Here is a 27,445-nt window from a genome sequence, read left to right on the forward strand (position 1 = left end):
TAGACAAATTCTCTGCTTTGTATAATTCTGGCCCTTCCTGTCACTTCCTTATTCGTATACTTAGTTAACACTGACACCAGTGGGCACAGCGCTTGCTTGGAAAATCTTTTAGTTTTGGATGATGTTCAGTTTCACCAGTAACAAGTATGAATACAGGGAAATAAAAACCTTTAGATATTATTTGAAATGACTCAGTGGTGCTTAATGCTTTGCTGGGTCCATATAGTGTTTGTTTGTTTTGGTTTTTTTAAATATCCTGACATTTCTTTCATTCTCCAGGGAGTTATTTGTCTTCTGTTCAAGCAGATTTTACAGAAAATAGTAAGGAGAAAAACTGACTGATGACTGCACTGCTAACTTGACTTGTAGGCTGTGATTGCCTGCTGAGACCAGATATGCCGGAGCTGCAGTTCGGCGTACCTCTGAACAGACCAGAAGTGTGATAGAATTTTCCTGCTTAGAGTAGAAATTAATTCCTGTCCTAGTTGAGCAGTCTGGCAACAGGCCCAGGTGCTTGGGCTCAGAGCTCACGGGGCCCAAGTTTAGTCATTAAAGAATAATTTGCTTTCAGTTTGGGAGGAAATAAACAAATGTGATCCCCAAAATAACATTCCACGCTTGGGAGCTTTCTCTGTCGTGCAGTCACTCGGGCAGTCGTGGTCAACGGCAGGTAGATGGGGCAGGGTGTAAAACACAGGACATAGGGGAGAAGTGAATATGCTGAAGAAACAGGCTTTTTCTGCAGGTTTATGAAAGACTTTGAATTTTGTTTCCAGTCATTAAGCTCATTAAGCTCAGCTGAGGAGAAAAAGAAAAAAGTCTTCCCTATTCTTCTGTCGGCTGCTGGTGCTTCTCCATCCCTCTGAATACAAACGATTCCCTACCCGTACATTTACGGATAATTTTGTTATCTTCTATCAGGACTTCCAGTCTTATTCTTTAATCTCAGTGCTCATGGGTACATCCCGCAGAGAGAAGAAAGAAACAGATCCGTCTCAATTAGTCCTTGAATCGGTTTAAAAAAAAAACCAAAAGGCGGCAGCACGTAATGGCAGCTGGCTGTGTGCTCTTGGATTGCAGGACTGTGTCTCCGGGCCGGTCAACTCGGGCTGCCCGGACTCACAGACAGTTGCGTGGTTCCTCTCACTGTCATCTAGAGAATGTGCCGCTAAGCGTTTCCTTGCGTATACGTCGTGATCCCGTGGCATGCATTTGCCTTATGTTTTGCAAAGCCTGTTGCTTTGGGGGAAAATCCATGCTTTCATGTTCCTGACTTCAAAGAGCTGGTTTCTTCTGCAGAAACCCTATTGTTCTTCAGTTACAAGATTTAATCTGCTGTTTATGGAGCTTTGAAACCGTTTTTGGAGAAAGTAGATATTTTTATGCGTGCACAGATGGATCGCCAGCAGTTGGAAGTGTGCTGCTCAGTTTGTTTGCCTGGTTATCCTTGTCAAAAACGATGAGGTTTTACAATTCAGATGATAAATGAAGTGCCAGGCTGACTTTCAGCAGTAAAAAAATTAACATCTAAAAGCTGAATTTGAAAAAAAAGTCTTCCTAAAGCAGAGTAGATCGTGACTATCATCTGTCTAGGTGAATTTAAGGGCAACGTTCTGGCCAAGTTCTCCACTTCAGCTAGTTCATTGGGGGTGGGGGGAGGGCTTGGGATACACATAACTGATTTTACCATCATTTGCAAAATTACAGAGAAGCAGATACTCCTTAGAAAAAATTATGTATTTTAAGATACTGTTATTCAGTATTTGAACTGTTGTTCATGTTGCTTAAAGAACCTGTATGAATGCAAGTTGATCCCAAGCACTGGATCTACTTTAAAGTACTGTGATGGTTACCATGGGTTCAGGGATGTCCCGCCGTGGTCCTTGCAAGAAGTTCTCTTCCAAGCACACAACGGGGCTGCAGAGCTCACTTCCTACTACTTTGTTTCTCTCCCTCTGCAGGTAACGATGAAAGCAGCTGCTTGCTGTCACCTCCTTGTCCTTCCCAGTGTACCTGCGTGGACTCGGTGGTCCGTTGCAGCAACAAAGGGCTGCGGATATTGCCCAAAGGAATTCCCAAGGACGTGACTGAGCTGTAAGTTACCTTTTACGTAGCTCCTTTCAGGAGAAGTTCATGAAATTGCGTCATAGGGAGGCTTTGTAGGTCCTTGGGGCTTTTGCCTTTGACTTCAGTGACTGGTGGTTTGTGCTTTGGCGCTTTCCATATGTTTTGACCGTTATTTTTATGCTTATTTGTCCCTTGACTGAATGCATTGCTGTGTAATGGGAACAGAGTTTATCTATCCTTGTACCCATTAATCTTGTGTGTAGAGAACAAATGCATATATTAGTATCAAATGATCCTGCAGTGCTGCTGAGAAGCCTAAGCCCACAACAGGCCATTTGAAAGGATGATGAAAATATGTTCCTGACTTACGCAGCTGTGAGCTAATTATCCTCTGAGGAGATGAAAAAAAAGAAAAAGAAAGCCAGTGGTGGAAACAAACGATGAATTCTTTTCTCCAAACCTCATGAAATGGCTAAAATAACAGATAATTAGATTAAATTGTAAAGTGAGTTCATCCTAATTGAGAACCATCTTTCTAGTCATCTTTTCATCTACCCCTTGCTATGACTTTAGACCTGATTTTGGTTCTTTCCATGGAAATACACTGGTGGAACACCTTGACTTAAACAATTGGCAATAGAAATACTGAGCTTTTTCCGTTTAGGTCCTTATTCAAATCTATCCCAGGTGAGTCGTTACTGAAACTTGTTACAATCTCATCAACATTTCTATGCAAGAGTAATTGAGTTAGTTGGTATGTTCAGTGAATTTTATAATGAATTAAAATCCGATTCTGCTATTTTTTAGTACCTAGTATTATTTTGACTGTTTAGTAACAAGGAGCTGATGAACGAGATACACATCGTTTTACTCCCCTCGCGGTGGGAGAATGGGGTTTGCACTGGTTTTACTAGAGCTGTAGTCTAATACAACACTTTGCTGCTGAACGAGGAGTGTACTGAGAGTGTATGTGGTAACTCACATTAACAAGGAACTTTTGCATTAATGAATACGTCCTCGAAACACTGTTAACCAGGGCATAGTTAACAGTGGTTTGAATTAAAAGCAAAGTCCTGGCCTGTATTCCCTTACAGATTGCCATCAGTGGTAAAAAGTCTGCAAGGTGGTTTCAGCTCTGTTCTTGGTCAGGTTTCATTGCACTCAAATATGACTTGCCAACAACAAGATATCACAGATGTTACTTTGCTTTCCACTGCCACACTGAGGAATTTTTATGTCTACATTTTGCATTTTGAGTTTTCCTGATACTATCTGATACACTGATGACATACCTTTCACAAAAAGAGTGAAATTAATCTCACATTCTTGAAAACTGCTATATTTCTTAAGCTGTTTCTTGGCAAATGAGGCAATAGCCTGGAACGGAGCAGTTTGAGTTCACAGGAGTTTATGTGACTGTCTTCTTCAGTAGGAGCCCCTTGGCCGTGCAAGCCTCTAGTTTGGCTTTCTGCTTTCAGTCCAGGAATGTCAGCAGAACACAGTCAGCCATGGACGGGCTGGCTCTAAATATTTGATGTTCTGCAAATAAAACCTAGAGTCTGTCCCAACTGTCTCAAAATTCAATCCTGATCTCACTCTCCTCTCAACCAACATAAACGGAGCTCCTTATTTGTATCTGTACCGAAAGATGAGCTGCAGGTACTGAAGGTAAAAATGTCGTGTGTTTGTGGAAACTGTGGCAAGAATGAAGCAAATAAATTAAAAAAACCAGTCTTGCTTGTCTTCCTTCTGCTTCTAGACTGAGACAAAGATGTTGCCCATAATCTAGAAGGGACTATATAATCTGGGTCCCAAATTGCTATTGGGAACTTAAGTATTTTTATTGTTCTGTGTTTGAGAATTGCCACCGTGGTAAGTAGTATCTCCTGTGGAACCCCCCCTCTTGCCTGATTTTTGAGGACAGCTAAAAGTTGACAAAGAGAACTCAACAGCTTTCTGGGCACAGGGTGAAAGAGATTTATCTTGTTCAATCTATTTACGCTTCTCACACCAAAATGGCCCCATTTCCCTAGGGCAGTCCTAGATCCCTTGAACTGTGTCCTAAGGCTGGAGTATTTCTTCAGTCTTGAAACTGGAAAGCTCCCAAGTTCTGCTGCTGCAGAAGGTACCACAGCTTTTGCGTGGCTAGAGAGAGCCACAGCAGGCTCCAGGGCAGGGGTGCCTCCACCTTTCTCACTGGTACAGCGGTCACGGGTGCTCAGATGGATTAAAAACCCTTACGCCGTGTTACCACAACCCACGCTGCCTTTCTCCCCATCCGTGCTCTCGTGTCGGAGACCCCTGGGCAGTGCGACGGGCTCTCCGTGCTCCCGCCAGGCACTCGCACCAACCCACGGTCACGCAGGTCAGAGGCGATGCCAAGGAGAGGACGAGGGTGCAGAGCCGCTTGTCCTGGCAGCTCCCAGCTCCCTGTGGGAGGCCTGAACAGTGATGCAATGCAGGGGAGCAAGTTCGAGGAATTTTTATGGCTGCACGAGTCTGACATTTACAAACTTCCATTGTTAACATATTCATTTGCAAGGCACGCTAGCGGCAGTGCTTTTTATTGAACTGCAGCGTGTTTCTTTGCAACGTGATTTAAGAAAAGGAACAGCCATGTATCTAGATAAATCAGTCTGTTATGGCTGAATATAGCCTTCTCAGAAGTTCTTTTAAATTCATTTAGAGATCTTAAAATAGCCTTAAAACCAAAATTCTTTCGTTGTCACAGGTATTCAATAGCAATGTGCAAAAATGGACATACCTCTTGCACAGGCACGCGGGGACAACGTTACCCTTTGCCAGGTCAAATTTCACTGCACCTAAGCTCCGCAAAAAAGATCACCAGCAGTGTTGTAGGACGTGATGGACTGGGGACGTAGGCTTGCTCCTTCTGACTTTCTTCCTGAGTTTCTGTTTTGGATGTGATATAGACAAAGCATGTGAAAACCATGATCTCCTTCACATTTAGAGCTTGGAATAACAGGAGACATCCCTGTGTTTGGTTTGTACCACCCTTGGGAGGAGGGATTACCCTGGCGGTGAAGGCTTCCATCTAGAATAGAGTTGAGAAGATCGCTAAGACTCCAGGCTTTTTAGAGGGATGATGATGCAGATTTCTATCCCCCAGCGATTCCTTCACAAAACCCCATCGTCATGGGCAAGGCTTCTTTCAGCTTCCTGGGAACAGGGAAATATGAAGTTGTTTCTTGTAAATTCCTTTGCTCTATATTTACTTACTGCCTACGTTTTTTTCCCACTGTTTGCTTGCTCTGAAGAGCAGCCGTGTTTTTTTTTTAACATGCTCACTTTTCTAGTCCAGATGTTCGGAAGTAAAATGTTCATGCAATGAGCTAGTTTGGAACTTGGCCTCACTGCTGCTTAGTGTTTTAGGCTTTCGTTTTCTCCTTTTTGTTTTTTCCCCAAATCTATTTGAACGAAGTTTCCCATGCTCTTTTTCCTTTTGCATATTACCTCAGTGTGTGAACAATATTTTTTTCTTTCTTTCACGAAAGTATAGTTGATTTCTAATAGAGTCTTATCTGACAGCATCCAGCTGCTTTTATGGACCTACAGCAACTAATATTTTGCACTGGGGAAAAACATTGGAGGCAATTATGTGGATGGCGCGTGCATAAGCTGTAACATAATGAGCGTGGTATATTTTAGAATAAATATGTGCTAATCATGTCATCTCTAGACTCCAAATGTTGTCATGACACTGAGCTGTGTGATAGCACTGATGGGATTGTTAGGAAAACTGCATCCATACATCACTGTTAGTGACTATTTTTCTTCCCATTTCTATTAATACATATTCATATCTGCTTTTGCCATTTCTCTTTCTCTCCTCACACACATTCTCTCTCCTGTTTGTGTTTTTTTGCTCTTGCAGGTTCATTTAGCCTGCAAGCTTACTCAGTCCTTGGCATGACAGTGTTCACAAGGGGCTGACCTTCTTACTAGCAGGGGAAGCCTGTTGAACTGTCTTTTAGCTCTTTATTCCCCACCTTGAGTTTGCTACCTCTTGCTGCCTTGGCCTTAGCGCGGCACCTTTCTGCAGCCGAATCTCCAGTCGCCAGGACGATTGTGACAGTCGCTTGCCATACGTTTGCTGCCACAACTACTTGGAGGTGTTTACCACCAGTCACAACCCTCCTTTCCACCATCCAGGGCACCTGTGATTTCTCTTGACTTGTGACTAAAAACAGGGGCTCGCACCTGGGCCGTGCAAATGGTTGCAATAAATATTCCTTAAGCAGTTAGTTATGATATATGTGGAATATTGTAACAATTTAGCGCCATTTTTCAGTATGCTTATATTGCTGTTGATCAAAGGGATATCTGTGAAGTGAGATATCTGATGAAAATCATCTGCTTGAGAATGCAAATGCTTTTGCTTGTCTGGCAATCTGCGCTTTTTTATACACTGACCCTTAACACAGACTTCAGTGGATTTTCCTTTGATAATAAAGGAGAGCAACAGTTTAGATCAAAGCTTAGGCTTACATAGTTCTGTGTCATAAAAGGCTTTACAGCCTGCTTGATTCGCTGCGGAGGAAAACTCTCCCATGGAGAGTATGGAGAGCTCTGTAGGAGGAAATTTCAGTTACAGCTGAAACAGAGGACTTCGATCCGCATTTCAAATCTGACCATTTAGACAAAGTAAAGAGTATCCGGACTATCAAATAGTGTGTTCAGTGACTGCTGAAGCTTCAGTACGGATCGGAAAGGGGACTTTAGCACTAATAGAGGTAAGTTTAACTGTAGGGCCTTCACTTTTCTCTCAAACACGGTCATCCTTGTGTGTCAAACCTGCAGATTGTGGTCTGACATACAAATGGAGCAAAATCCAGAGTCCAAATTGGCCAGAACTTCAGAAAGTTTAAGATCCAGGTTTGTACCTAGAGCCATACTTGAATTCTGTTTCTTCTCAAGAAAATGGCATTGAGGCTCTTAAAATTAATGCTTTGTGGATATGTTTCATCTTTCACAGTCCAATTCTCTTCTAGACCACCATTTTTAGGAAATGAAACTTGTCTCAAAATTCTAGGATATCGGATATCTGCATTAAAAATCTTAGATTATAACTTGATTTTGAAGCTGCATCAAATTGTCAAGTGTCATCTTTTTTTTGTAATGTAACATTCTATAGGAAATATTTAAAGAAGTTAAAGGAAAGGCTTTGTGCCTTTTCAGTTACAGCCTGAGAACTGACTTCTCTCTCCAGTTTCTGCTCTTAGCACAGATTGCCGCTGTGAGCTTGACTTTATGGCTGAGTAGACACTTGAGTACAAAAAGGGTTCCAAGCGATTCAAATCGTTACATGATGCTTTGGCACCTCGTGCTGGTTGTATCACCTCCAGTCCGAGTGGTTCCAGTATAAAAATAGACAAGCTGGAAGAAGAAGAGCTGTCATCTTTTACGCATAGTTTTAAATTTTTTGGATGTGATGTTGTGTGTGTGGAAGGGGCTGCTGCAGGCCCTGGGCTCCGAGAGGTTGGAGCAGGCACGGAGCGAGGCATGGCCGTGCGTCGCAGTGCCAGCCAGCCCGGCCAAGCCGCTGCCTGTCTCCGGCACCCGGTCGTGTTTTTGAAGAAGCCTTTCCTGGTAGGTGGGTGCCATCTGATGAGAACGTGAACATGTGCTTTGGGCTTTTTTTTCAATTTTGGCTCTGGTAATTGCTTATTGGTTGCAAGTCATTACTGAGACTTCAAGATTCCCAGCAGCATTCATGGGGTGAAAAGCAATTTCCAATCTGATATATTAAACTACAGAGTCTAGAGAGTTTCGGAAGCAAATGAGGCTGTTTTGGATACTAGTCAGTATGTCTGTATTAAGGCAGCTGACACCCACTCTTGTATATTAATAACTTGACTCTGAGCATTAAAATTAGATATACATTTTTTTCATTCATGCCAGAATTTATTTGCGTACCAGATGCCATGTACATCGTCTTACTTTGGCTAAGGAATGAGAAGAATCAAAAATACAAGTTTCCCTCCACATCATTCTGTTACCGTTTGGTTTGGGTAGGGGGTCTGTAGCTTCATCCATGGTTTTTTATTTATATATATGTATACATAAATATGCAAAGTTTTATAACTGAGCTCTGCCCCTTCGGCCTCAGGAATAGTTCTGTTATTCGCTGTGTCCAGCTTCCAGGCCTCCCGCAGCCGCCATCCGTCACCTGCAGCGCAGCGAGGTGCCGAGCTGCTGTCCCCGCACCCCCTCCCTGCTCTGCCGGGGGCCTGGCCCGCGGCGGGCAGCAGCTCACCTGCAGCACTGCGGTTCTTCCAACGCTGCAGCTCGGGTCCTCCTGATTCTCGGCGTGCTTTTATGCCCTGAAAGCTCTGGTTATTCCAAAGTCGTTGCGCTTAAATGTGCTTTCAAAATGAATGCCTTTTGCTTTGAAAATATTGCCATTCTTTGTATAACGTGGTGAAAGGTTTAACAGTGGTTAATTGTTCTTATGCATGAATGAAAAGTAAATAATCCGTGATTTTTCAGTGTAAAATTGTGTTTGTTCAGAAATTATACCACTGGTATAAGTGTTGCAGTTTTCTGCTGGCACGTTTATATAACCATCAAATTGCTCGCAGTACAAATCCAAAGCTATTCAAAGCAGATCTTCTGTAGGGGTTGAACTCCAGGGGTCTGCATGTCTGTGTTAGTCTGAGTAATGAAGCACCGGATTAAACTGTGCATCCTTGAGCTTTGATTGCACCAGAAAGCAAAACATGGGGGAAAAAGCTGGGCGAGCCATCATCAGTTTGTTCAGAATGCAGGCTGTTTCCTATTGGATCAGCAAGAGAATATCCTGAAAATATATTTTGAAAGATTTCAACACATTGCAAGAGTTGAGTCTCCTTTCCTAAAGGAAAATCGTATATAGCTTCCAAATACATAATACATGACCTGCTTTTGATTTCCTTTGGAAATCCTTTGGATTTTACATTTGGAATAAAGACTGGAACCTTAACTCACTCTCGTGCTTGGGTTTAAGATTTGTGACTTTCTGGGACGCAAGAGAAGGCGCAGGCGCCCAGCGGCTTGCCGAGCCCAGAGCAGACCGTGGCTGGGGAAACGAGACGCGGTTTGCCCTCTTAAACAGTAACATGTGGTTGGATTCTGAGGATCTTCTGTGTAACAATTTATGGTGTGAATTCTCCAAGGAACTCCATTTTCAGAATAATTTGTACCAAATTTAGTCCAAATGAATCAAGTGACTTTACACTTGCTGGTTATGAATGCCCCTGGGAGGTGTAAATGTGATGTAACTAACCCACGATAATCTGCGTCAGCAGAGCAGCTGTCACTGCATTGCAAGGGCGAACTGGTTACTGTACGACACTGTCGCTCGATGCTGGTGATCTTTGTGAATGGAGAGATTAATTTATTCAATAGGTTTTTTTCATTAAGGAAGGATTTTTCTTTTGCTTAAAAACTGAAAAAAACCTGTAGTCCTGCTTGTCCAGCCTAATCCTAGCAGGAGCTGGGTCAGCTCCGCCGCATACTCTAAGGTAACTCAGACTTGATGGGATCCTGTGCACAGGCCAACGGCTAACCGTGAGGCTGGGGCAGTTTGGTTGGAGTGGTTTAGTTGAAAAGAGAGCTGAAGCAGCAGAAAATGGTGAGGGCATTACACTGAAATAGAAGTGGGAGGGGAAATCAAATATGACAGTTACAAAATGCATTACGTAAGAAATTCCGTTAGTGTTTATAGATTTTATTTTTAAATGAGGTAAAAATAAAGTTTGTGGGAAAATTTTCTTGGATTTAGTTTACACAAATATCTCTGTGTTGTTACAGTTAGTGTAGAGAGGGTACATACAGCACAGTAATAATCTATTATTGTTGTTTGCTATAGTAAATGCAGAATAAAGACGCCTGTTGCCAAAGAAAAGGAAATGGTGTGTGTGGGATAAAAATCCTTAACGTGATTATTGGACTATATTTTCAGCGGCAGAGGCAGCACATTGCGTGCTCTGGTGTCTGTGGGCTGCATTTCCTGGCGACGCTTGATGATCTTTCAAAACATACCGCATCGATTGCATTGCCCCACGTCTGCCTTGGGAAGAATCTCCCAAAGCATCTTGTAGGGGAAGGGAAATCCCATTCTGTCTTCTGTCCTCAACTGTGTGGGGAGAAATGCCTTCCTCCCACACCGTGCTTTGAGAACCTTGGATTTGTTTCCCAGGTAGAGAAGGCTTCTGGCAGACGTCTGGAGGATCACTTTGACAGTCTCAGGGCACCACAGTGCTCAGTTTCCATGGGAGCATTATTGCTTTGGTGTCTTCCAGGGATGCAGTTTCAGCCAAACACCAAGTTTAAGGAAAAGAGCTCCAGCTCTGTCTGTATTATTTTGTAATAAACAGGTTAAGCCCCACATCCCATTGCTACCACAGGTCAGTTGTGGAGTCTTGAGTACCCATGCTCTCTTCTGGGCAAACTTTTGGAAAGTATTATATTTGTTCAGAGTTTTGCCCCTGGTTGCTGAACGTTCATGTTTCTTCAGTGGAGAAAAACTGCAGAATACAGGCACTATATGCCAGGAAAACGAGGACATAGGATTATCCAAAAAGGCTCTAGCTCTGCTCTACGTGTGTCTGAATTCACACGTTCAGTGGTGTGTCGAACAACTTCCAGCCTGGAAACACGAGCTGTTTTATTAATACACTTAGTGCTTGTAGAAGGAGCCTGTATTCGAAGAGAATTTGGTCTTTCTCCTTCAATTTGTACCAAGTTTTCCTCCTGTACCAGCGTACTTTGAAAAGGAAGGGTGAGGAAGGTGTATACACCGTAGCAGGAATTTCTGTAATGGATGTGGCCTCAAACTGGTGGCTGTTTGTGTCGACACTGGAATAAGGAGAGCTTTTGCAGCGCAGAGACCTGCCAGAGCAGCTCCTCTTCCAGTTCTGGCTGCACAAAGAACTCACATGCACAAGGCAAAAGCATTCCTGACTGGGTCAGTCAGCACTCAGCGTTCTTCTAGAAACTTGTTACAGGTCACTTGAAACTCGGGGCACAAGCCATACAATTTTTCTCCCCCTCTTCAGTTGCTGTCGTAGAAGAACCAGATGGTCATTTCTGTTTGCTGTAGGCCAGAGATGCTTTATTCGCTTCTAAGTCTTAAAAAAAAAATCAATAAGCTACTGTGAAACTTTGCATGTCGGATAATTCACTTGTAGAGGAGAAAGTGTTATAGTTTCAAAGCAATGAATCAAAGATCTTTTCCTTAGTGACTGACTTTTATTTTCCTCTTTCGTGGTGCAGATTGAGGGACAGGAGTTCTTGTTAACAGGTTTGTGTAATTGTCCAATCTGACTTTTTTCAGGTACCTGGAAGGAAACCATCTGACTGCTGTGCCGAAGGGGCTCTCCACCTTCAGACACCTGACACTGATGTAAGAAACACATGGTTTCCATGTCAAGAAAGTTACGTGACTCTTTCCGCACTGTATTGTAGGTGGAACATAAATAATTAGTATTTGAGGGGGAAAAAAAACCCACAAAAGCCTTCTGTAATTCAAATTTGAAAAGAATTTCGCTGTGGCCGCCGTTGCCACTAAGTGCTCATGAAGAGGGGAGAAAGAGCGGGGGGACTGAGAGCGCCAGAGACCCTTCCTCCGCAGGAGCTTCCAGCCTCCACGAGAGGACCGAGCTCTCGTGCAGGCTGCTGCAGCTGCGCTTGGCAGATTGATCTCTGCAAAGCTGTCAAGGTCATTAACAGAGGAGATGGCATCAATTAGTTCTAGGTGAGGTAGTATTTATGATGCTAAGGCAATGAAAATTTGCATAGCTGTTTCTGCTAGGAGCGGTCGCACAGATAGAGACGCAACCAGAGTTTGTTCGCTATGTTGCTCCTTGAAATACGCAGCAGTGAAATTTCTTGGCTGAACTGTTGATCAGAAATTTTCAAAAGCTGTTTGCATCAGCTGTAGACACTTCAGTCAAATGGGCAGCACAACCTCAGGCAACAGGAGCGTGGAGGGCGAACTGGAATCCTCTGGTTTAAAACAGTGTTTTATTTGGAAGCATCTCTGATTTTGGTTTTCAAGGGAGAGCAACAGCAAAACAAAATGTTCTTTGCGAGCCTGAAATACTGTTTTAAAATGGAAAATGAAATTTTGTCCTAGTAGCTGTCAATGTGAAGAGCAGATGGAAATGGTATGCCCGTTATAAATTGCAAAGGAAGCTGGTACAGGAAATATTCACCCGTGCTTGTATCCTCTGTTAATTTATCCTTCTTCAAAAATTTTGCTTGTATTCTCCGATGTTTTTTGGAATGCCATATGATGGAAATATGCCTTAATATTTCTGAGGCTTTTTAGGGGGGTCTGATGTGCTTTGCTTTTCGAGCTTATTCAAAGTTGGTTAGATAATATTGTATCAATTGATAGGATGTGACTTTTCAATTGCTTCAAGCGTTTTGCTGTGCAGATATCATGTAAACTTTGAAAAAAGACATTTTTCAATTCATACATGTAAAAGGATATTTTCTCTGTGTGTTTCTTCAGTGATCTGAGCAACAATAGCATCAGCATATTGGCCAACTACACCTTCATCAACATGACTCAGTTATCAACGCTGTAAGTAGTCCAGAGGTTTGAGAACAGTTTTAATTGCTTTTCAGGCACCATCTTTGGTGTTGAACAATGAGTATATGTCTTGTTACTTAAGCATGTGGCTTTCCATGCTTCTTTGTGGTTGAATTAGGAGTGAAATAATCAAAGAAAACACAATGTGGTAACTCTGTTCTCTCATTCTCCCAGCATCTTGAGCTACAACAGGCTCCGGTGCATTCCAGTCCACGCGTTCGATGGGCTCAGGTCTCTTCGAGTGCTGTAAGTACCACTTCTCCGAGGCAGCTGAGCTGCAGCTTATTAGAATGCTGTTGGTGGCAAGGAGGTTTTGAATGAGCAGATGGTTCACTTGATCCAGTAGTCATAACTATTTTCACACAATTAGCTTCAATGTACTTGTGCTTAGGTGCAATATGTCCGGTAATGACTAGAGCAGGTGAATGTTAAACTTTGAAAAGAAGCAATTATATATTTGCAGGTTGAATGACTTTTCTCTGAGAGTTCAGGGACAAGAACTATCAGAGAAACAGGCCTCCAGGAGACTGCCTAGAGTCTGCTCACCTCTTCTACTTGAGCAATGTTTGGGTGCCCCACCTGAAAGGACTTTTCTCTTGGTCTGGAAGAACTTGATCGTATTTCAGAGTGTACGTTTCCATTGGATGCTTCAGCAAGAGTGTCTTTACCGAAAATTTGTGCATTTTTAGATATTTTCTATTAATTTAGATTTCTACGGGCAAGTTTTTATATAAAAGAATGCAATCTGAAGGGAAGTAAATTAGAAGTCCCCACACTAAAACAATGAGGAAGTCAAGCCAGGGGCTGAGCAGGCCTGTCTCTGATGTCTTAAGGTTTTGAATAAAATTTCATTTCATGTTGGCACACTCTGAGAGGTCCACATCCCCACGGCCCAGCAGCACGAGTGGGTTAGCCTTACTTAGAGTTAGATGTCATTCACTTACAGAAGTGTCTGTGGTTTTAAAGAGCGATGCTTGCTGTGCACTGACTCCAGAAGTGTGGAATTCAGGTGTCGACAAGGGCAGTGCTGCATCTGTGGAAGCAATCAAGCGATGCTGTTTGCCCGAGCTCTTCCACTGTGGTTTGAGTGGTAAAATAGATCTCTAGGTTTCAACCTCCTGCCTTACAAGACAGCTTTAGATTCCCAGTTTTCATTATTAAAACCAAGAAATAAACGTGATTTGGATCTGTTGTTTTAAGTTTGGCTTGGGACTGATTTCTAGCGCACTAGGATGGTCACATCTGAGCTGTTACTTGAGGCCTGAAGTGCAGCCACAGCTGAACATATTCATGGCCAAATAAATTATTCCATATGGAGCTGTCTTCTGGCCTGCTTCTGATATGCAAGCTAGCTTGATTAAAGCTAGTTTGGGACCCTCTAACCCGAATTACAGTGTTGATATACAATGCCTCCCTCTTTCCAATAGCTACAATTTGTCTTCTCACTTCTGTTCTTGCAGGCCACATATGGACAGAAACAAAGGGCAATATTTTAATAACAACTGTTATCTTTTGGCTTTTTTAAATGATCTGCTAATCAAATTGAAAAAATACCTTCCTCCTGCAAGGGAGAAGCCTTCCCTGACTTGCACAGAGCCGCATGAGTGAAATGAAGCCTAAATGGGAATCTCTGCCTCTGCTCCACGCATCTGGAAGCCTCCAGATTGATTTGATTTATTATGGCCCACAAAACTCTGGTATCAGCTACAACTTTTGCCACATGTCATCTATGCTGTTATTAAAAACCAATTCTCCAGAGAGAAAATGGCTTCCGAGTGACAATGTGCAATCTGTTATTGTCAGTTATTTATTATCCATATTCTCAGGGGAATTTAAAAGAGAAAACATCAGCAACACATTTTCCACATTTTTTTTGGTAAAAGAATATAGAGATCTCATTACTTTTGGCTGTGCATGCCATTGAAGGTAGCAGACCCTCCTCATACAGGCTTCTATCTCCCAAATTCCTTATGCTTTCTTTACTTTTTGCCTCTCTATAGTAAATAAATTAAATATGTATTTGAAAATCTGAATAATCATGGATGTATGATGAAGGTGATCATTGACAGATATCTGGTTCTGTCCTGTCTCTCTCACTTTTCTGAGCACTAGCCCAACTGCGAAAACTGCAGAGTCAGCATGTTTACGTTTAAGCCTGAATATATACCAGTGGTTACGCAAGCAGGCCGTTAGTCTTCCGTCTTCACATGGCGTGTCCATAACGGCAGCCAAAGGGGGCTGGGGAGCAATTTCAACAGCGAGTCTTAAGAATTTTTTTAATAAGCAAAAGTCGATATTGGTAGGTTTTTGCACCAAAGCTATTGCAGTGAAAAATTGTGCGTTTGGTTTTTGTTTTGGTTTGGGGGTTTTTTTGTCCAAAGCTAGGTTTTTTAGAAGCTAGTGTAAAGAGATTAAAAAAGCTGAGATTGAGACAAAGTGATAATAAATCAGAACTCTGTGGTAGACCCACACTGATTGTTTTAAAGATTATTTTTATTGTGTGACAACTTTGTAACTTCCGACATTTTGTCCTGATTTAATTGAGGCGAGGTCCAGAAATAAAAACACTTTCTCAGATCACTAAACAATTTTCCATTTTATGTTTATGAAAAAGATGACAAAATGAGCTACAGAATAGTATACTAACATGAGATGGTCTTATTTTACTGAAAACTGCAGTTCAAAGCTCACGCAAACATAGTAATATGTGTGATGATAAAGCTACCACAAATACTCTGCAGGCACAACCTTGGAACCAATTTTTGCAATATATTTTCATTGTTGGTTGCTGTACTGAGTTGACCTCACAGCAACATGATTTTACAGAATCACAGAGCAGTAGGGGTTGGAAGGGACCTCTGTGGGTCACCCAGCCCAACCCCCTGCCGAAGCAGGGTCACCCAGAGCAGGCTGCACAGGACCTTGTCCAGGAGGGTCTGGAATATCTCCAGAGTCTTTGTTTTGGTATTTTTTTTAATTGCAGAATGACTGGCTGTACTTACCCAGTAAATCTGTAAAAGGCACTGTTTGTACGAGCATTGAACAGTGACACAGTGGCTGCCCACTTCCTCTGACACCTGAGCGGTGCTGGTCGCTGTGTGCTTTGGCATCCTTCGGGGCTCGCTGTAGGTGTTTGCCCTTGGTGGGATGGGGGTCTGTAAGCTCAGCCAAGGCTTTAGCCTCATTGCTGTCTTTACGGGGCAGATCATCGTTTACTCAAAACGCGTCCCCTTTGCGTCTGTAGCAACCTAACGTTACGAGACAATAGGTTAGGAGGCAGGACTTGGGGACAGTTCATAAAAGAAAAGACAATCAAAAAAAACCCAACCCAAAAGGATATGTTTAGTTCATTTCCTTACCTGAAGACAAAGAAATAAGTTAGTAGAGATTATATGTAGAAGAAAGTTTTTATTTCAAGAATTCAAGGGTTTTGTTGCTGTCTGCTCTGAGAGGAGATGCCCAGCACTTTAAATTCCTCCCCGTAGACAAGAGAATACTGAGAAGAGGATACCAAGGAGTTGTGTTTTTGAGGGAGAGCACACATATCAATGTGTGTACTTTAACTGTCCAAATGTTTAAGATTTTATTTGATGATTTGCTTCTAAGGGATCTGGTATAAAAATATGTTCCTGTTGATGATCCAGGAGGAGAAAGATTTTATTGCGTTGTTGAATTCTCTTGCCACTATTTATTGTTGCGGGTTTTAAGTTTTTCAGCATTTATCGTCTCGGTTTAGTTGCACGGGCGATGATATTGCTGATATGACTTTTTCATTAAGATGAAGGCATCTGCATCCATGAAACACACCCCAGTGTTTGAGACATGTAGTCAAGCCATTCATTGCAAATGGTTTTATATTTTTGATGTTTTTACCTTCTTACAGATAAATTTCTTTGTCATTCTTCAGCTTCTCTTGGAAGATGTTTCCAAGACACCTAGGAAAGAAAATACATCCCTTCGCAGAACAAACAACTGATATGACATAAAGATAAATAGAAGTTCTGTGACGGTTCAGAGGGAACCATCTTGCACATCTTTAAGTAGTCTGAAAGATCAGAATATGATCTTAGTATGAGTTTCTGCTTGTTTAAATATGCTCATTTCACTGAAGGAGGGAGCATTTTGGTGGCAAGATGTTGACCAGACCTGATACTGCATTCTCATACCAACAAAAATACTCCGTATTTAATAGCTGTGGGGTATGTCTCAGTCAGCTGGTCGTTCTGCATAGAATTAGTGAGCGTGCTTTATCTGGAGTTACTGTGTGGGAGCTCAGATCCTTCCTGTTCCTGTTTGCCTTAACTGCTCGGAGATCCATCCTTATACGTGCCAAGTATTATTATTTATAGCCAAAACCTAGGTATGCTTTAAAGAAAATCTCAGAATCGGGATGCTGGAAGGGCAAGTTTGTGGTATACTGGTGTCAAGAGCCGGAGAGAGCTGCCAGCAGGAGAACTCTGCTGTAGTTTTTGTGGTTTCGTGCTCTGTAGAAAATCTGTGCAGTACAATAGAGAAAAACTGCAGCTGCGATGAGCAGCTGCGAAACGTGATCACGGTAACGTTGCTTCTGCTCCCGTGGTTCCCAGCCCCACCGCAGGGCCCGGGCTCACGGGACACCAGACAAGGTGGATCTGCCTCTGGCAAGTTCGGCTCCCCTGGCTGTGTGTGTGCTGGCGTGAGGCAGTGTGTAAAGGCAGAACTCGTAAGAGTTATAAGGCATCATGTAGATCATGGTGAAGCTTATGGTGCTGTTAGGGCAGAAAAAGGGAAGAAAGGATGCAAAAAGAGATGCTTTTATTTTCATCTGGGGCTGTTGTGTATTTCCATGGGCCCGGGTGTTTGGTTTGTTTTAAACAATGCGCACCATTTCAAGCATCTGTACAGCCACAGAAATAAAAAAATAAGACATGATTGCTGTGTTCTGCAAATCACCGGGTAAATTAGAAAATAAATGACTCGAGGGAAAGAGCTGCTACAGAGCTGACACGCAGCAGGTTTCTGGTTTCCACCCTCCTCTGCCGCCTCTGGAGCACTGACAGTAATTCCTGGACCTGGGACTGAGGACATAAACAATGCAGCAGTTTGCCAATACTGAGCCAGCTCAGGGGAGAAGTGCAAAAGAAAATACAATTTTAAAATATTGACGTCCCATTCCTTTGCAAGTTTTCTACCAACTTTTGTTTAAGAAGCAGCTAGTGAGATGCAGCAAATCGGCTCCTGTTGGCTCCTTACAAGTTCTTGCTGTCTGTTACTGTGTGAATTAGTCTTCAGCAACATGCAAACTAGAAAAGTTAGAATAAACTATAAATATTTGTGTGTCTGCTATTTTTTGCCAGACAATTATCTAGTGAGGCAGAGGATGCAGCAGCTGAATAGCTGATTTTATTTCTTTACTGGGGAAGAGTGGCTGGAATGCTACCTGGCGGAAAAGGAGCTTGGGGTGCTGGGCGACAGCCGGCTGAACAGGAGCCAGCAGTGTGCCCAGGTGGCCAAGAAGGCCAACGGCATCCTGGCTTGTGTCAGGAATGGTGTGGCCAGCAGGGCCAGGGCGGTGGTGGTCCCCCTGTACTCGGCACTGGTGAGGCTGCACCTCGAGTGCTGTGTTCAGTTTTGGGCCCCTCACTACAAGAAGGACATTGAGGGGCTGGAACGTGTCCTGAGAAGGGCATAGAGGCTGGTGAGGGGTCTGGAGAACAAGTCTGATGAGGAGCAGTTGAGCGAACTGGGGCTGTTCAGTCTGGAGAAGAGGAGGCTGCAGGTTGTAGTGAGGTGGGGGTCGGTCTCTTCTCCCGAGTAACAAGCAATAGGACGAAAGGAAATGGCCTCAAGTTGTGCCAGGGGAGGTTTAGATTGGATGTTAGGAAAAATTTCTTCACCAAAGAAACTGTCAAGCACTGGCCCAGGCTGCCCAGGGCAGCGGTGGAGTCACCATCCCTGGAGGGGTTCAAAAAAAGAGTAGGTGTGGCACTTCGGGACATGGTTTAGCAGGCACGGTGGTGTTTGTCTCTCACAGCTGCTGGTGAGGCTGCCCAACTTTGTAGCAGGGCCTTCAGCTGCAATTGCAATGAAAACCACAAGTAATCACAGATAATGATTTTTACTCTTGTGTCTGGCACTTTGAGTACAAGTATTGTGCCCTACAAGCTGCAAGAAAAATCCTTCCGTTTGTGCTTGCCTGTGTAACACACACACAAATGTTATTTCTTAGAAAAGAGAGAGAGTGGCTGCTTAAATTGTCCTGGAAACAGTGGAGAACCCCTTCACAAGGATCCTGCAAACCCTGCTTGAAAAGTGTTAGTTTCTTTGAGCAGGGTGAATAATGCCCTAAAACAGCTGATTTAAAGTGTTTTCCCTGGTAGCATAAATGTATTTGTCAATTAGATTTTAAAAGTACCAACCAAAGAGGTATTTCCCACTGTAAGAATGGGAAACTGGCATGTGAAAATGCAGATCTATTTGCCCTCATGGACCCTTGCTCTCTTCTAGCTCTCTCTGCAATCAATACTTAATTTAACTTTCACAGTTCCTATTTCCCCCGTTCTGTTTTTTCTGTGTTTCCAGCTAGTGGGATTCTGCAGAAGCGTACAGGTCTCTGTGTGAGGGTCTGCTTGTCTTCAGTACACTTTTAATAGCATAAGTAGTATGGCACCTTTTTAATTTAAAATGTTAGTGACCACTAATTCCGATCGTATCATTATTTTAAATGTCAGCATCTAGAAGTCGAAGTAATAAAGCATGGAAGCTCATGAGTTGTGGAGCTCATAGAAACTCTGGAAACAAAATTAAATATCCTTCTTAAGCACGAGTTGCTTCACTTGTGGAGAGCAGACAGAATACTGTGGTTTGATACCTTCCTGCTTCTCCCCTCTTCCAGGACGCTCCACGGAAATGATATTTCCAGTGTTCCTGAAGGTTCTTTCAACGACCTGGTATCCCTGTCCCATCTGTAAGTACTTCTGTCGGGGTTCATCTCTCTGATTGATGGTTTCAGATTTGTAAAACAGCACATGTTATTACAAATGTGAGTTGTATAGCTTGTCTGGTTTTCCTGCTCCCTTTCCTTGTTCTGCTCTGGATATTCATGGTGCATTTGTTCAAAGGAAATAAAAAAATACTAGAACCTGTTGTTATTAGTTACCAAAATATTTCCTTAAGGAAAACCAAATGAGCGAATGTGACAGTCTCCCCTTCTGTGGACTCTGTGTTTAAGACTTTCTTTCAGCGTTGTCTGTGTGAAATGCAGAGTGTGTTATGGTCTGGGAGTGAGGCAGGAAGCCTCCCACAAAGAGCAAATATTAAGCAAATGCGAATTCTTTGCTTAATAAGTGTCATATGTTTTGCATACAGAAACGTTGTCAGTATATGAACTTGTTGATGAATCACTGCTTCAGACACATATATTTAATCATATGGAAACCGGTCATTTCACATCATTAATACTTCATTCCATCATTTGCAAAAATTATTAGAGATTTCACATATTTCAGGAAATTACTGTTGTATTGGTGGAGGCCCAGGATATTTTTAAATGCAGTTCAGTCGATGAAAGAACAGTAAAGACAAATAGTTGCAGTTGTTACAAAATAAATCTGAAGTGTAACAGTTGGTGCCAAAAGAGTGAACAGAAAATGTTTTTCCACTGAGATAATGCGTGACACTGCACATCGTTCGACAACAGATGTAAAGGAAAAGTCGTTTTGTGTAGCGCGTTTCTTGGTTACTGTCCTCGAGCAAGCAGAGGGTTGGCTGTGTCTTGGTCCTTTTGTGAAGTGACTGGTTTCGTGAGCTGATGCAGAGATTTTCTGCGCCGACGGTGCCCTCACGGGTGTGAGCTGAAGTTGAGGTATACGCACATCAAGACATACCAACAGATACGTGTGCATTTAACATGGATTTTCTATATCTGTTTCTCTCTTGGCAACCTTAAACGTGCCCTCCAGATCACCTACCTGAACAGAAGGCTTAGTTCGTAGTTACATATTTTCTGGATAGCAGATATGTCCTCTGATTATATCTGTGTAACAGCTTTCTATCTCAGTTTCTCTCTGGACAATATAAAATAAAGATAGATTGGTAGGGACAGAAATCGCATGCTTAGGCAATTCCAGCTTCAGCTGAGAAATAACCTCCTCTGTTTCAGGCTTACACCTTGGTGCAGAAGTCAGAGAAAATACTTGTTTTGCGCATTGTGTATTTCTTCGTCATGTTCCCAGTATGGTCAGGTCATTTTTTGTGTTGTTTTGGAAGGGAAGTCTGAGTGGGCTGAAGCCCTGTACCTGCTTTTGGAAGCTCAGTGGCATCTTCCATACCGGGAATCTGGCTTCCGAGGGGATTTTTAGAACTCGGGAGATAAACATATCATGCCCCATTTGTTTGGAGTTTCCTCAGGGTTTACTTTAAATGAAGTGCAGATACAATTTTCCTGGGTAAACCGTTCACCTTAGGGAGCGATAGAACCCCCTTTGGCCCAGCACAATCACTGCAGTCTATCTGTTTAGATGTATGCGCTGCCAGAAATGTAAAATACACAAAGCTCAAATGAGCAGTAATAAATAGGATCCATAAAATAAATAAGACCTGTCTGGGGTGTAATTTGCACAGTTGAGCAATTGAATTTTACAGTGCAGTTGTGCTCTCCAATTTCTTAAAGAGAACTCTGAAACTTTTAGCAACCGCAATGATTTTGCTCTTCACATGCCAGAAAAAGCTGTGCTTATTCAAACAAGTCACACGTAATTGAAAATAGACTCATTTTGAGCTCTTCCTGATATATAGGTCTTCAAGGAGAAAGCATGCACTAGGAATAGTTTTGAAAATGATACTAGGGGCTGCTACTCAAACTCATAAGGCATGGGAGAATGAAATTTTATGTTAAATTTACAAGCTGTGTGGCGAAGAGTAGGATAGGTGTTACGGCTGGGGAACGCTGACTACCAAGGTGTTGAGCAGGGCACTCAGCCGGGGCCTTCTGCATCCGCACAGTCTGGGGGTGGGAGGGTATCAGGGTAACCTTTAGAATTGCAAGAAATATTTGCAGAGCATAGACAAAACTATTGCTTTGAGTCAGACTCTTTTGTAACAGCTTGAAACTAGTCTGTAATTGGAAGAACAAAACCGATCTCTAGATACTTCCATTGCTTTTTGATAGCTCTTGAAAGCCTACAAGAAAATGTTCACCAAATTTCCTTTACATTGTAAATATCATATTGTTGTAATGTAGCTATTACAACAAACTGTGTAGTTGATGTACCTCACTAAAGACAGAGGAAGGTTTGTAGATGGTATACACACACTGGGTTTGTTTACTATTTATTACTTTAATTAAGAAATATAATTGTTTAATTGTAACATATAAATATATAAATATATAAAATATATATTTATATACTAATACATAACTATACAATATATATTATTATATATTAGATATTATATATAACATATACAATATATTGTACGTAATATATAAATATATATACAATATATAAAAAACTTAAAATATAAATCATTGATTTAATCGTAATATAATCATTTATGTAAACCTTGTTGTACTTCCCAATCCTGTTGAATCGTCTCATCTTTACTCAAATGTGTTAGTCATCTGTAAAAATAAGCTGTCCCCTCCGCTGTTTCTCCACATCATCATGGCTAGACTTACTTGAATTTATTCTAAGTTGCCTCAAAAAAAAAAGAAGTGTCTGAACAGAAATATCTGCACAACATTTTGAAAATGCTGGTGGTGGTATTGCGTTACAGCACAAGATATTTTTACCTTCTGGAAATATTTTGCTATAACGGGCAAAGAAATAGAAAGAGTATGTTAGAAATCATGAATGAAATACAAGAATTCACTGCAGTTCCTAGAAATGAAGAAAAGCCACAAACAAAAGAACGGAAAGATACATGTGATAACTTCTGCAGTTGTACAACAATGTTGTTGGTAATTATTTCTAGTGTCTGTAGAGCAGCTTTATTCCTGATGTAGTTCAAAAAGATTAATTAGCACAGCAATTCGCTTTCCGTTGTCCTCCCACTCCCATTTTATATATGGCAGTGGCTCAAGGCAGAAGTTCATTTCTGGGTCCAGCTTTCACTGCTGCATTTTGTTTGACCTTGGACAAGTGAGCCAGTTGATCACAGTTACAGAGTCAAAAAGTCATCCTGGTAGGTTTTTTCCATTGTAAGCAATGGATTTACAGAAGGAATGGGTGGATATTTTTTAATGCTGGGCTGCAGTACACATTTAATTTTGATGAATGAGCCCTAGACAGGGTTTGAACCTATGAACTCTCATTATGAATCTGTCTAGGGCACAGTGGGTTCATTAGTCACTCCAATAGAAATGTATCAACAAATTCATGGAGGTTTCTGTCTTAATATCCTGTCTGATGTGTTTTTATTTGAAAGAAGCTGGAGTTTGAAATACCATCTTAAAAATAGTTTAAAACATGCGGAAATAGTAAAGTGTAAGACCCAGTTTGAGTGACTCATTTCTTTAGTGTATCTTCCCTGTGCTAATCTTTATTGAGTTAATTTTCTTCCCGCGGTAATGGAGGCGTTGTACAGCTAATGCCCTATATTTACTTTCAGCAAAATAAATTCAGACTTCCAATACGCATTTCTTCACACTTGTGAAGTGTGAAAGAAAGAAGAAAATTGTTTTTAAACTGACTTTTCTGAAGTCTGATCTTTGTGATTGACTGGTTGCCTGAAAAGACACTTTCTTTTAGAGAAAAAATAGTAAAAATGAGTCAAGGCAGCACCTAAATTTAAGGTAAAAAGGTTTGTTTTCTTTTGGAAAGATGTCCAGGAGTAATGAAAAAATTCTGTGGGTTGTAATTACATGAAGTGACTGCATCTACTTCAACCATATGACTTAAGCTATGGGTTAACCAGCAAATCCGTTTTGGAAGCTATAAACAAGCATAGCAGGCACCAGGTTGCAGGTCTGACAACAGGGGTATCCTCTGTGCATGTCCTTCCTCCAGTGAGGAGGCCGTGACGTGAGTCATCGGGTCCAAGCTCAATTACACCATTCACCGTTAGAATACGCTCAGGAAGGCCAAAGACTTCAATAAAAGAAACCAGTGTGATAAATCTGAGGAAAGCAAGATGTCTGGAGACATTGCTCACGCACAATTGTTTGGCAAGGTGATTTATTGTTTGAAAAAGTGATTTGTTGTTAGGTATTTATACAGCCTTCCTAACTGATGATGGGAAGAAGGAGTGGGAAGACTGGAGGAGATAAATCTAAAAGACTCGGAAGATCTTTCCCACATTCTGAAGTAAAGCATTCCTGTAAAAGTGCAGAATAAAATGTGCCTCAGTGAGATCAGGGATGTTTTCTTTGCTTGCAAGCCAAAATAACCACTGTTAATGGTTTTACACCGCCAGGGCTCTAGGAACCAACCCTTTGCACTGCGACTGCAACCTCCGCTGGCTCTCCGAGTGGGTGAAGGCTGGGTACAAGGAGCCAGGCATAGCCCGCTGCAGCGGGCCGGACGCCATGGTGGACAGGCTGCTGCTCACCACGCCGACCCACCACTTCCAGTGCAAAGGTAGGAGCAAGCTGGGCAGCGCTCTGTTCTGTCCTGCTGCTTCTCCTCCTCCACAGTGCTTTACTTTTAAGCTCTTTGGTTATGAAGTGAGTTGGGGGGGCAGCTGGGTCTGGCTTTCGTTTTCTGAACCGTCACGTTACATTCAAGTTGCATTTTCAAGTGTTCTTCCACCAAGTGCAGTTAACTGCACCACTGGAAGGCAAACCTCAGAGGAGCTGGTATTCCCGGCGCTCGCACCGGATTATATGACGGCAAGTTAGCATATAGGATGTTGTTGGAACTTATATGAGCAAATAAATTGGTTTTGGCCTTCTACCTACCCCAGAAAACTTTGGTTAAATAAGGGTTATTTTAAAAATATAGAGCGCTCTAGTTATTATGTGCATTTACTTGAAAACTGAGAAACTGAGAATTCTTCTGGGAAGCAAATGTTTACCAAAAGTACATTTTCATTTGAAAACCTGCAAACGGTCCCCATCAGCTCTGTATCAGAAACTGCAGATTATGGAAAATGTTTCATGTCTGAATAGGGCGCACGTCCATTCAGGAGAGCATTGAGGTGCAGCTATTAACGCTGGGGGCAGTCGGTGGTAGGAGCCTGCTACATTCGAAAGCAGTGAGACAAGTGATAAGGAGCACGCTTTTTTGTGGATAAAGTAGCTTATTATTGAACAGATCAGGATATACCTGCACGTTCTTATTGTAAGAAAAGTTTTGGAGGTTTGCTTAGGTTACCAACAAGTACATGAAGATGGAGCTATATTTATGGTGGAAAAGATGGGTCAGTCGCCTCTTAGAAATGGAAGTGAGGGCATAAAGCCTGGTTTTATGTCTCTCAGAGCGCCTTGCACTTTACAGCGCTGCCTGGCAGCGTGATTTTGTAGAGGCTGGGGTTGAAGTGCTGAACAAGCAAATGATGGTGTTGCAGTGGGTTTAGAACACAAGTTCCCAAGCCTGAGCTGAATCTTCTGTCCTTTCAAATATATTTTTAATAACTGTAAGCTTATGATTTAATTACTTTGAAATGTCAGTCTCAAAACTATCAGAACTCTGACTATAATTGTCAGAACCACAGACTTTATAGTAGTCTCTCGAATATGAAGTACAAATACACCCTAAATACTAAAAATACCTAATAATGTACTTGTTCACACAGAGAGAAACAAAGAAAATGATTGTATTTACTTATTAAACAGGGTCTGAAAATTAATCCAGAAAGAGAAGCTAGATGATTTCTTCATTCTGAAACTATATCAATAGTTACACTCACTTGCTTTCAAGACTAAGCAAGCAACTCTTAGACAAGAGATTAGTAAGCCTGTGATCCAGACTGTTAAAAACAGCTGTATGTTTTTAATGTAAATGTTAGTTTGGCCCATTAGAAAGCTGGTGGGCTTCCTACGATCCCAACTGCCTCCATGGCTCGCTTTATCTGCATAGAAAAGGAGAAGAAAGTGTTGATTCGGAGTTGGTCTTTGGACAAGCAGAAACTGCTGATGGTCTGGACGAGCGGCAGCGTACCCCAAGAAGCTCCAGGCCCTAGCAAAATTCACCTTTTCTCCTCACAATACCTATGTTTTGAAAACAAGGCAAGACTTGGTAGTCTGACTGGACCCATTTCCCACGTGCAAACTTAAGCTCCAACACCCCGTGATGTTCCGTCTGCACAGCGGTGATGCTTTTTTAGGGTGAAGTGACAGGATTTATTCCAAAGCCAAGCGCAGTTTTCCCCTCGGGCTGGAGCCACGCGCGTGGCCTGCGACAGGGTACGGTGCAGCCTCAGTTTCTCCGGCCGCCGCATGGCCCTCGTCGCTGGGCTGTGGCTGGGAGGTGTGCCCGTCAGCAGCAGAGCGAGACTGTCCGGGGGTGACATGGAGAGCCCAGGGATCTGTCTGTGCGTCTGTCGGTGCAGGCTCGGTCCTCTGCTAGCACAGAGCTCGGGGTGGGCTGAGCCCCCCGTCCCCTGAAAAGCCTGGGTCGTTGCTGCAGAAGTCAGCCCATGCTGTGCTTGGGACTTTGAGATGCTCGTGTAGAGGTAGTGCACAGATGTCCTCTGTGACCTCCAGTAACTTTGGCATTGAAAAAAAATAAGTAGAGTCTAACAACTTGTTAAAATTATGTTTTTAGCCTGAGCAGAAGGTTATGTCCCAGCAGAGCCAAGAAAATAAAAGTATGCAGTGTGCAAGTCATGCAAACTCAGCTCTGCTTTTTATTAAACTGCCCTCCTAGTTATGCAGTAGAGGAAAGGAATGTGCTAGGCTGAGGGCATTTTGCTATATGGATTTATAAATCAAACCCACAAGGGCAAACTAATGAACTACTTAGCTGCTAGGAACTAACACTGTTCTTATTAGCTCCTACATTGATTAGCTTTGATCTATGCCATAGGAACAAAGGGAAAATGAACGTGTGTGTATTATGAAATAAATAAATAATAGAACAAATTCTGACTTAGTGACCTCTAAATCTAGAAGAGCAACACTGCTGCCTGTCTCATCCGCTCTCCGAGGAGCTACCTTAGTATATTCTGCGTATATTCTACCTTCGAGACACAAATAGCTCGGATATGTTGCATTCCACCCCGTCAGTGCCAGAAATTCAGATGTTATTTCCTCTTGCTGTTCTAACTCCAAGTTGAAAACATGCATGGCATTGAGTTAGACATAAATGCAAGGATAGAAGAGGACAACTTGACGTGTATTTTTTCCTTGTTATTCCATGTCGCACTCTGAAGTCAGTGCGGGGTCAGGATATGGCCTTTGCATCACAGGCACTTAGCAGCTGAGACTCCTTGGTACCCATTTCTGGGTGCTCTTACCCTCTGTTGGTGCTGTGCAAGTGTGCAAAGTTAATAATGAAGGTTTGTGTCTCGTACAGGACAGTCTCAAGCAAATCCTGGGCTGGAAGGGATTTTTTTCATCCCTAGTTTTGGTAACCTTCTACAGCTCCACCTACTCTCTAACATCAAGTATAAGCGTCTTTTCTTCACTTCTGGGATAGTTCACAATTGACTCCTCCTTATCATTTATCATGCAGTAATAGAAGCTCTGTGCCCACTTCTGACTAGCGCAGAACCAATTTTGAGTTATTTTAAAGTGTATTTCCTTAAAAATGAAATAAAATTATTTTAGAGTCTTTACTGCCTAATTGAAGCCCTTTGAAAGTGTTAGGTTTTATTTTCTACATGTAAAAGCCATTAACTCATTAATATTTGAAATTT

At 42.2% G+C, this 27,445-nt stretch overlaps 1 protein-coding gene across 2 annotated transcripts in view; it reads left to right on the plus strand.

The window, feature by feature from the left end:
- SLIT3 (slit guidance ligand 3) overlaps positions 1-27,445 on the plus strand; it is a 525,043-nt gene that overhangs the window by 421,638 nt on the left and 75,960 nt on the right. For both annotated transcript variants that reach the window (XM_075442199.1, XM_075442200.1), the window contains exons 21-26: positions 1,962-2,094; positions 11,405-11,473; positions 12,587-12,658; positions 12,842-12,913; positions 19,542-19,613; positions 24,062-24,225. In XM_075442199.1, the coding sequence (XP_075298314.1) occupies positions 1,962-2,094; positions 11,405-11,473; positions 12,587-12,658; positions 12,842-12,913; positions 19,542-19,613; positions 24,062-24,225 (582 nt within the window). The remainder of the gene's footprint in view (positions 1-1,961; positions 2,095-11,404; positions 11,474-12,586; positions 12,659-12,841; positions 12,914-19,541; positions 19,614-24,061; positions 24,226-27,445) is intronic.

This window comes from Opisthocomus hoazin, chromosome 23 (genome assembly GCF_030867145.1).
Source record: "Opisthocomus hoazin isolate bOpiHoa1 chromosome 23, bOpiHoa1.hap1, whole genome shotgun sequence".
Taxonomy (NCBI): domain Eukaryota; kingdom Metazoa; phylum Chordata; class Aves; order Opisthocomiformes; family Opisthocomidae; genus Opisthocomus; species Opisthocomus hoazin.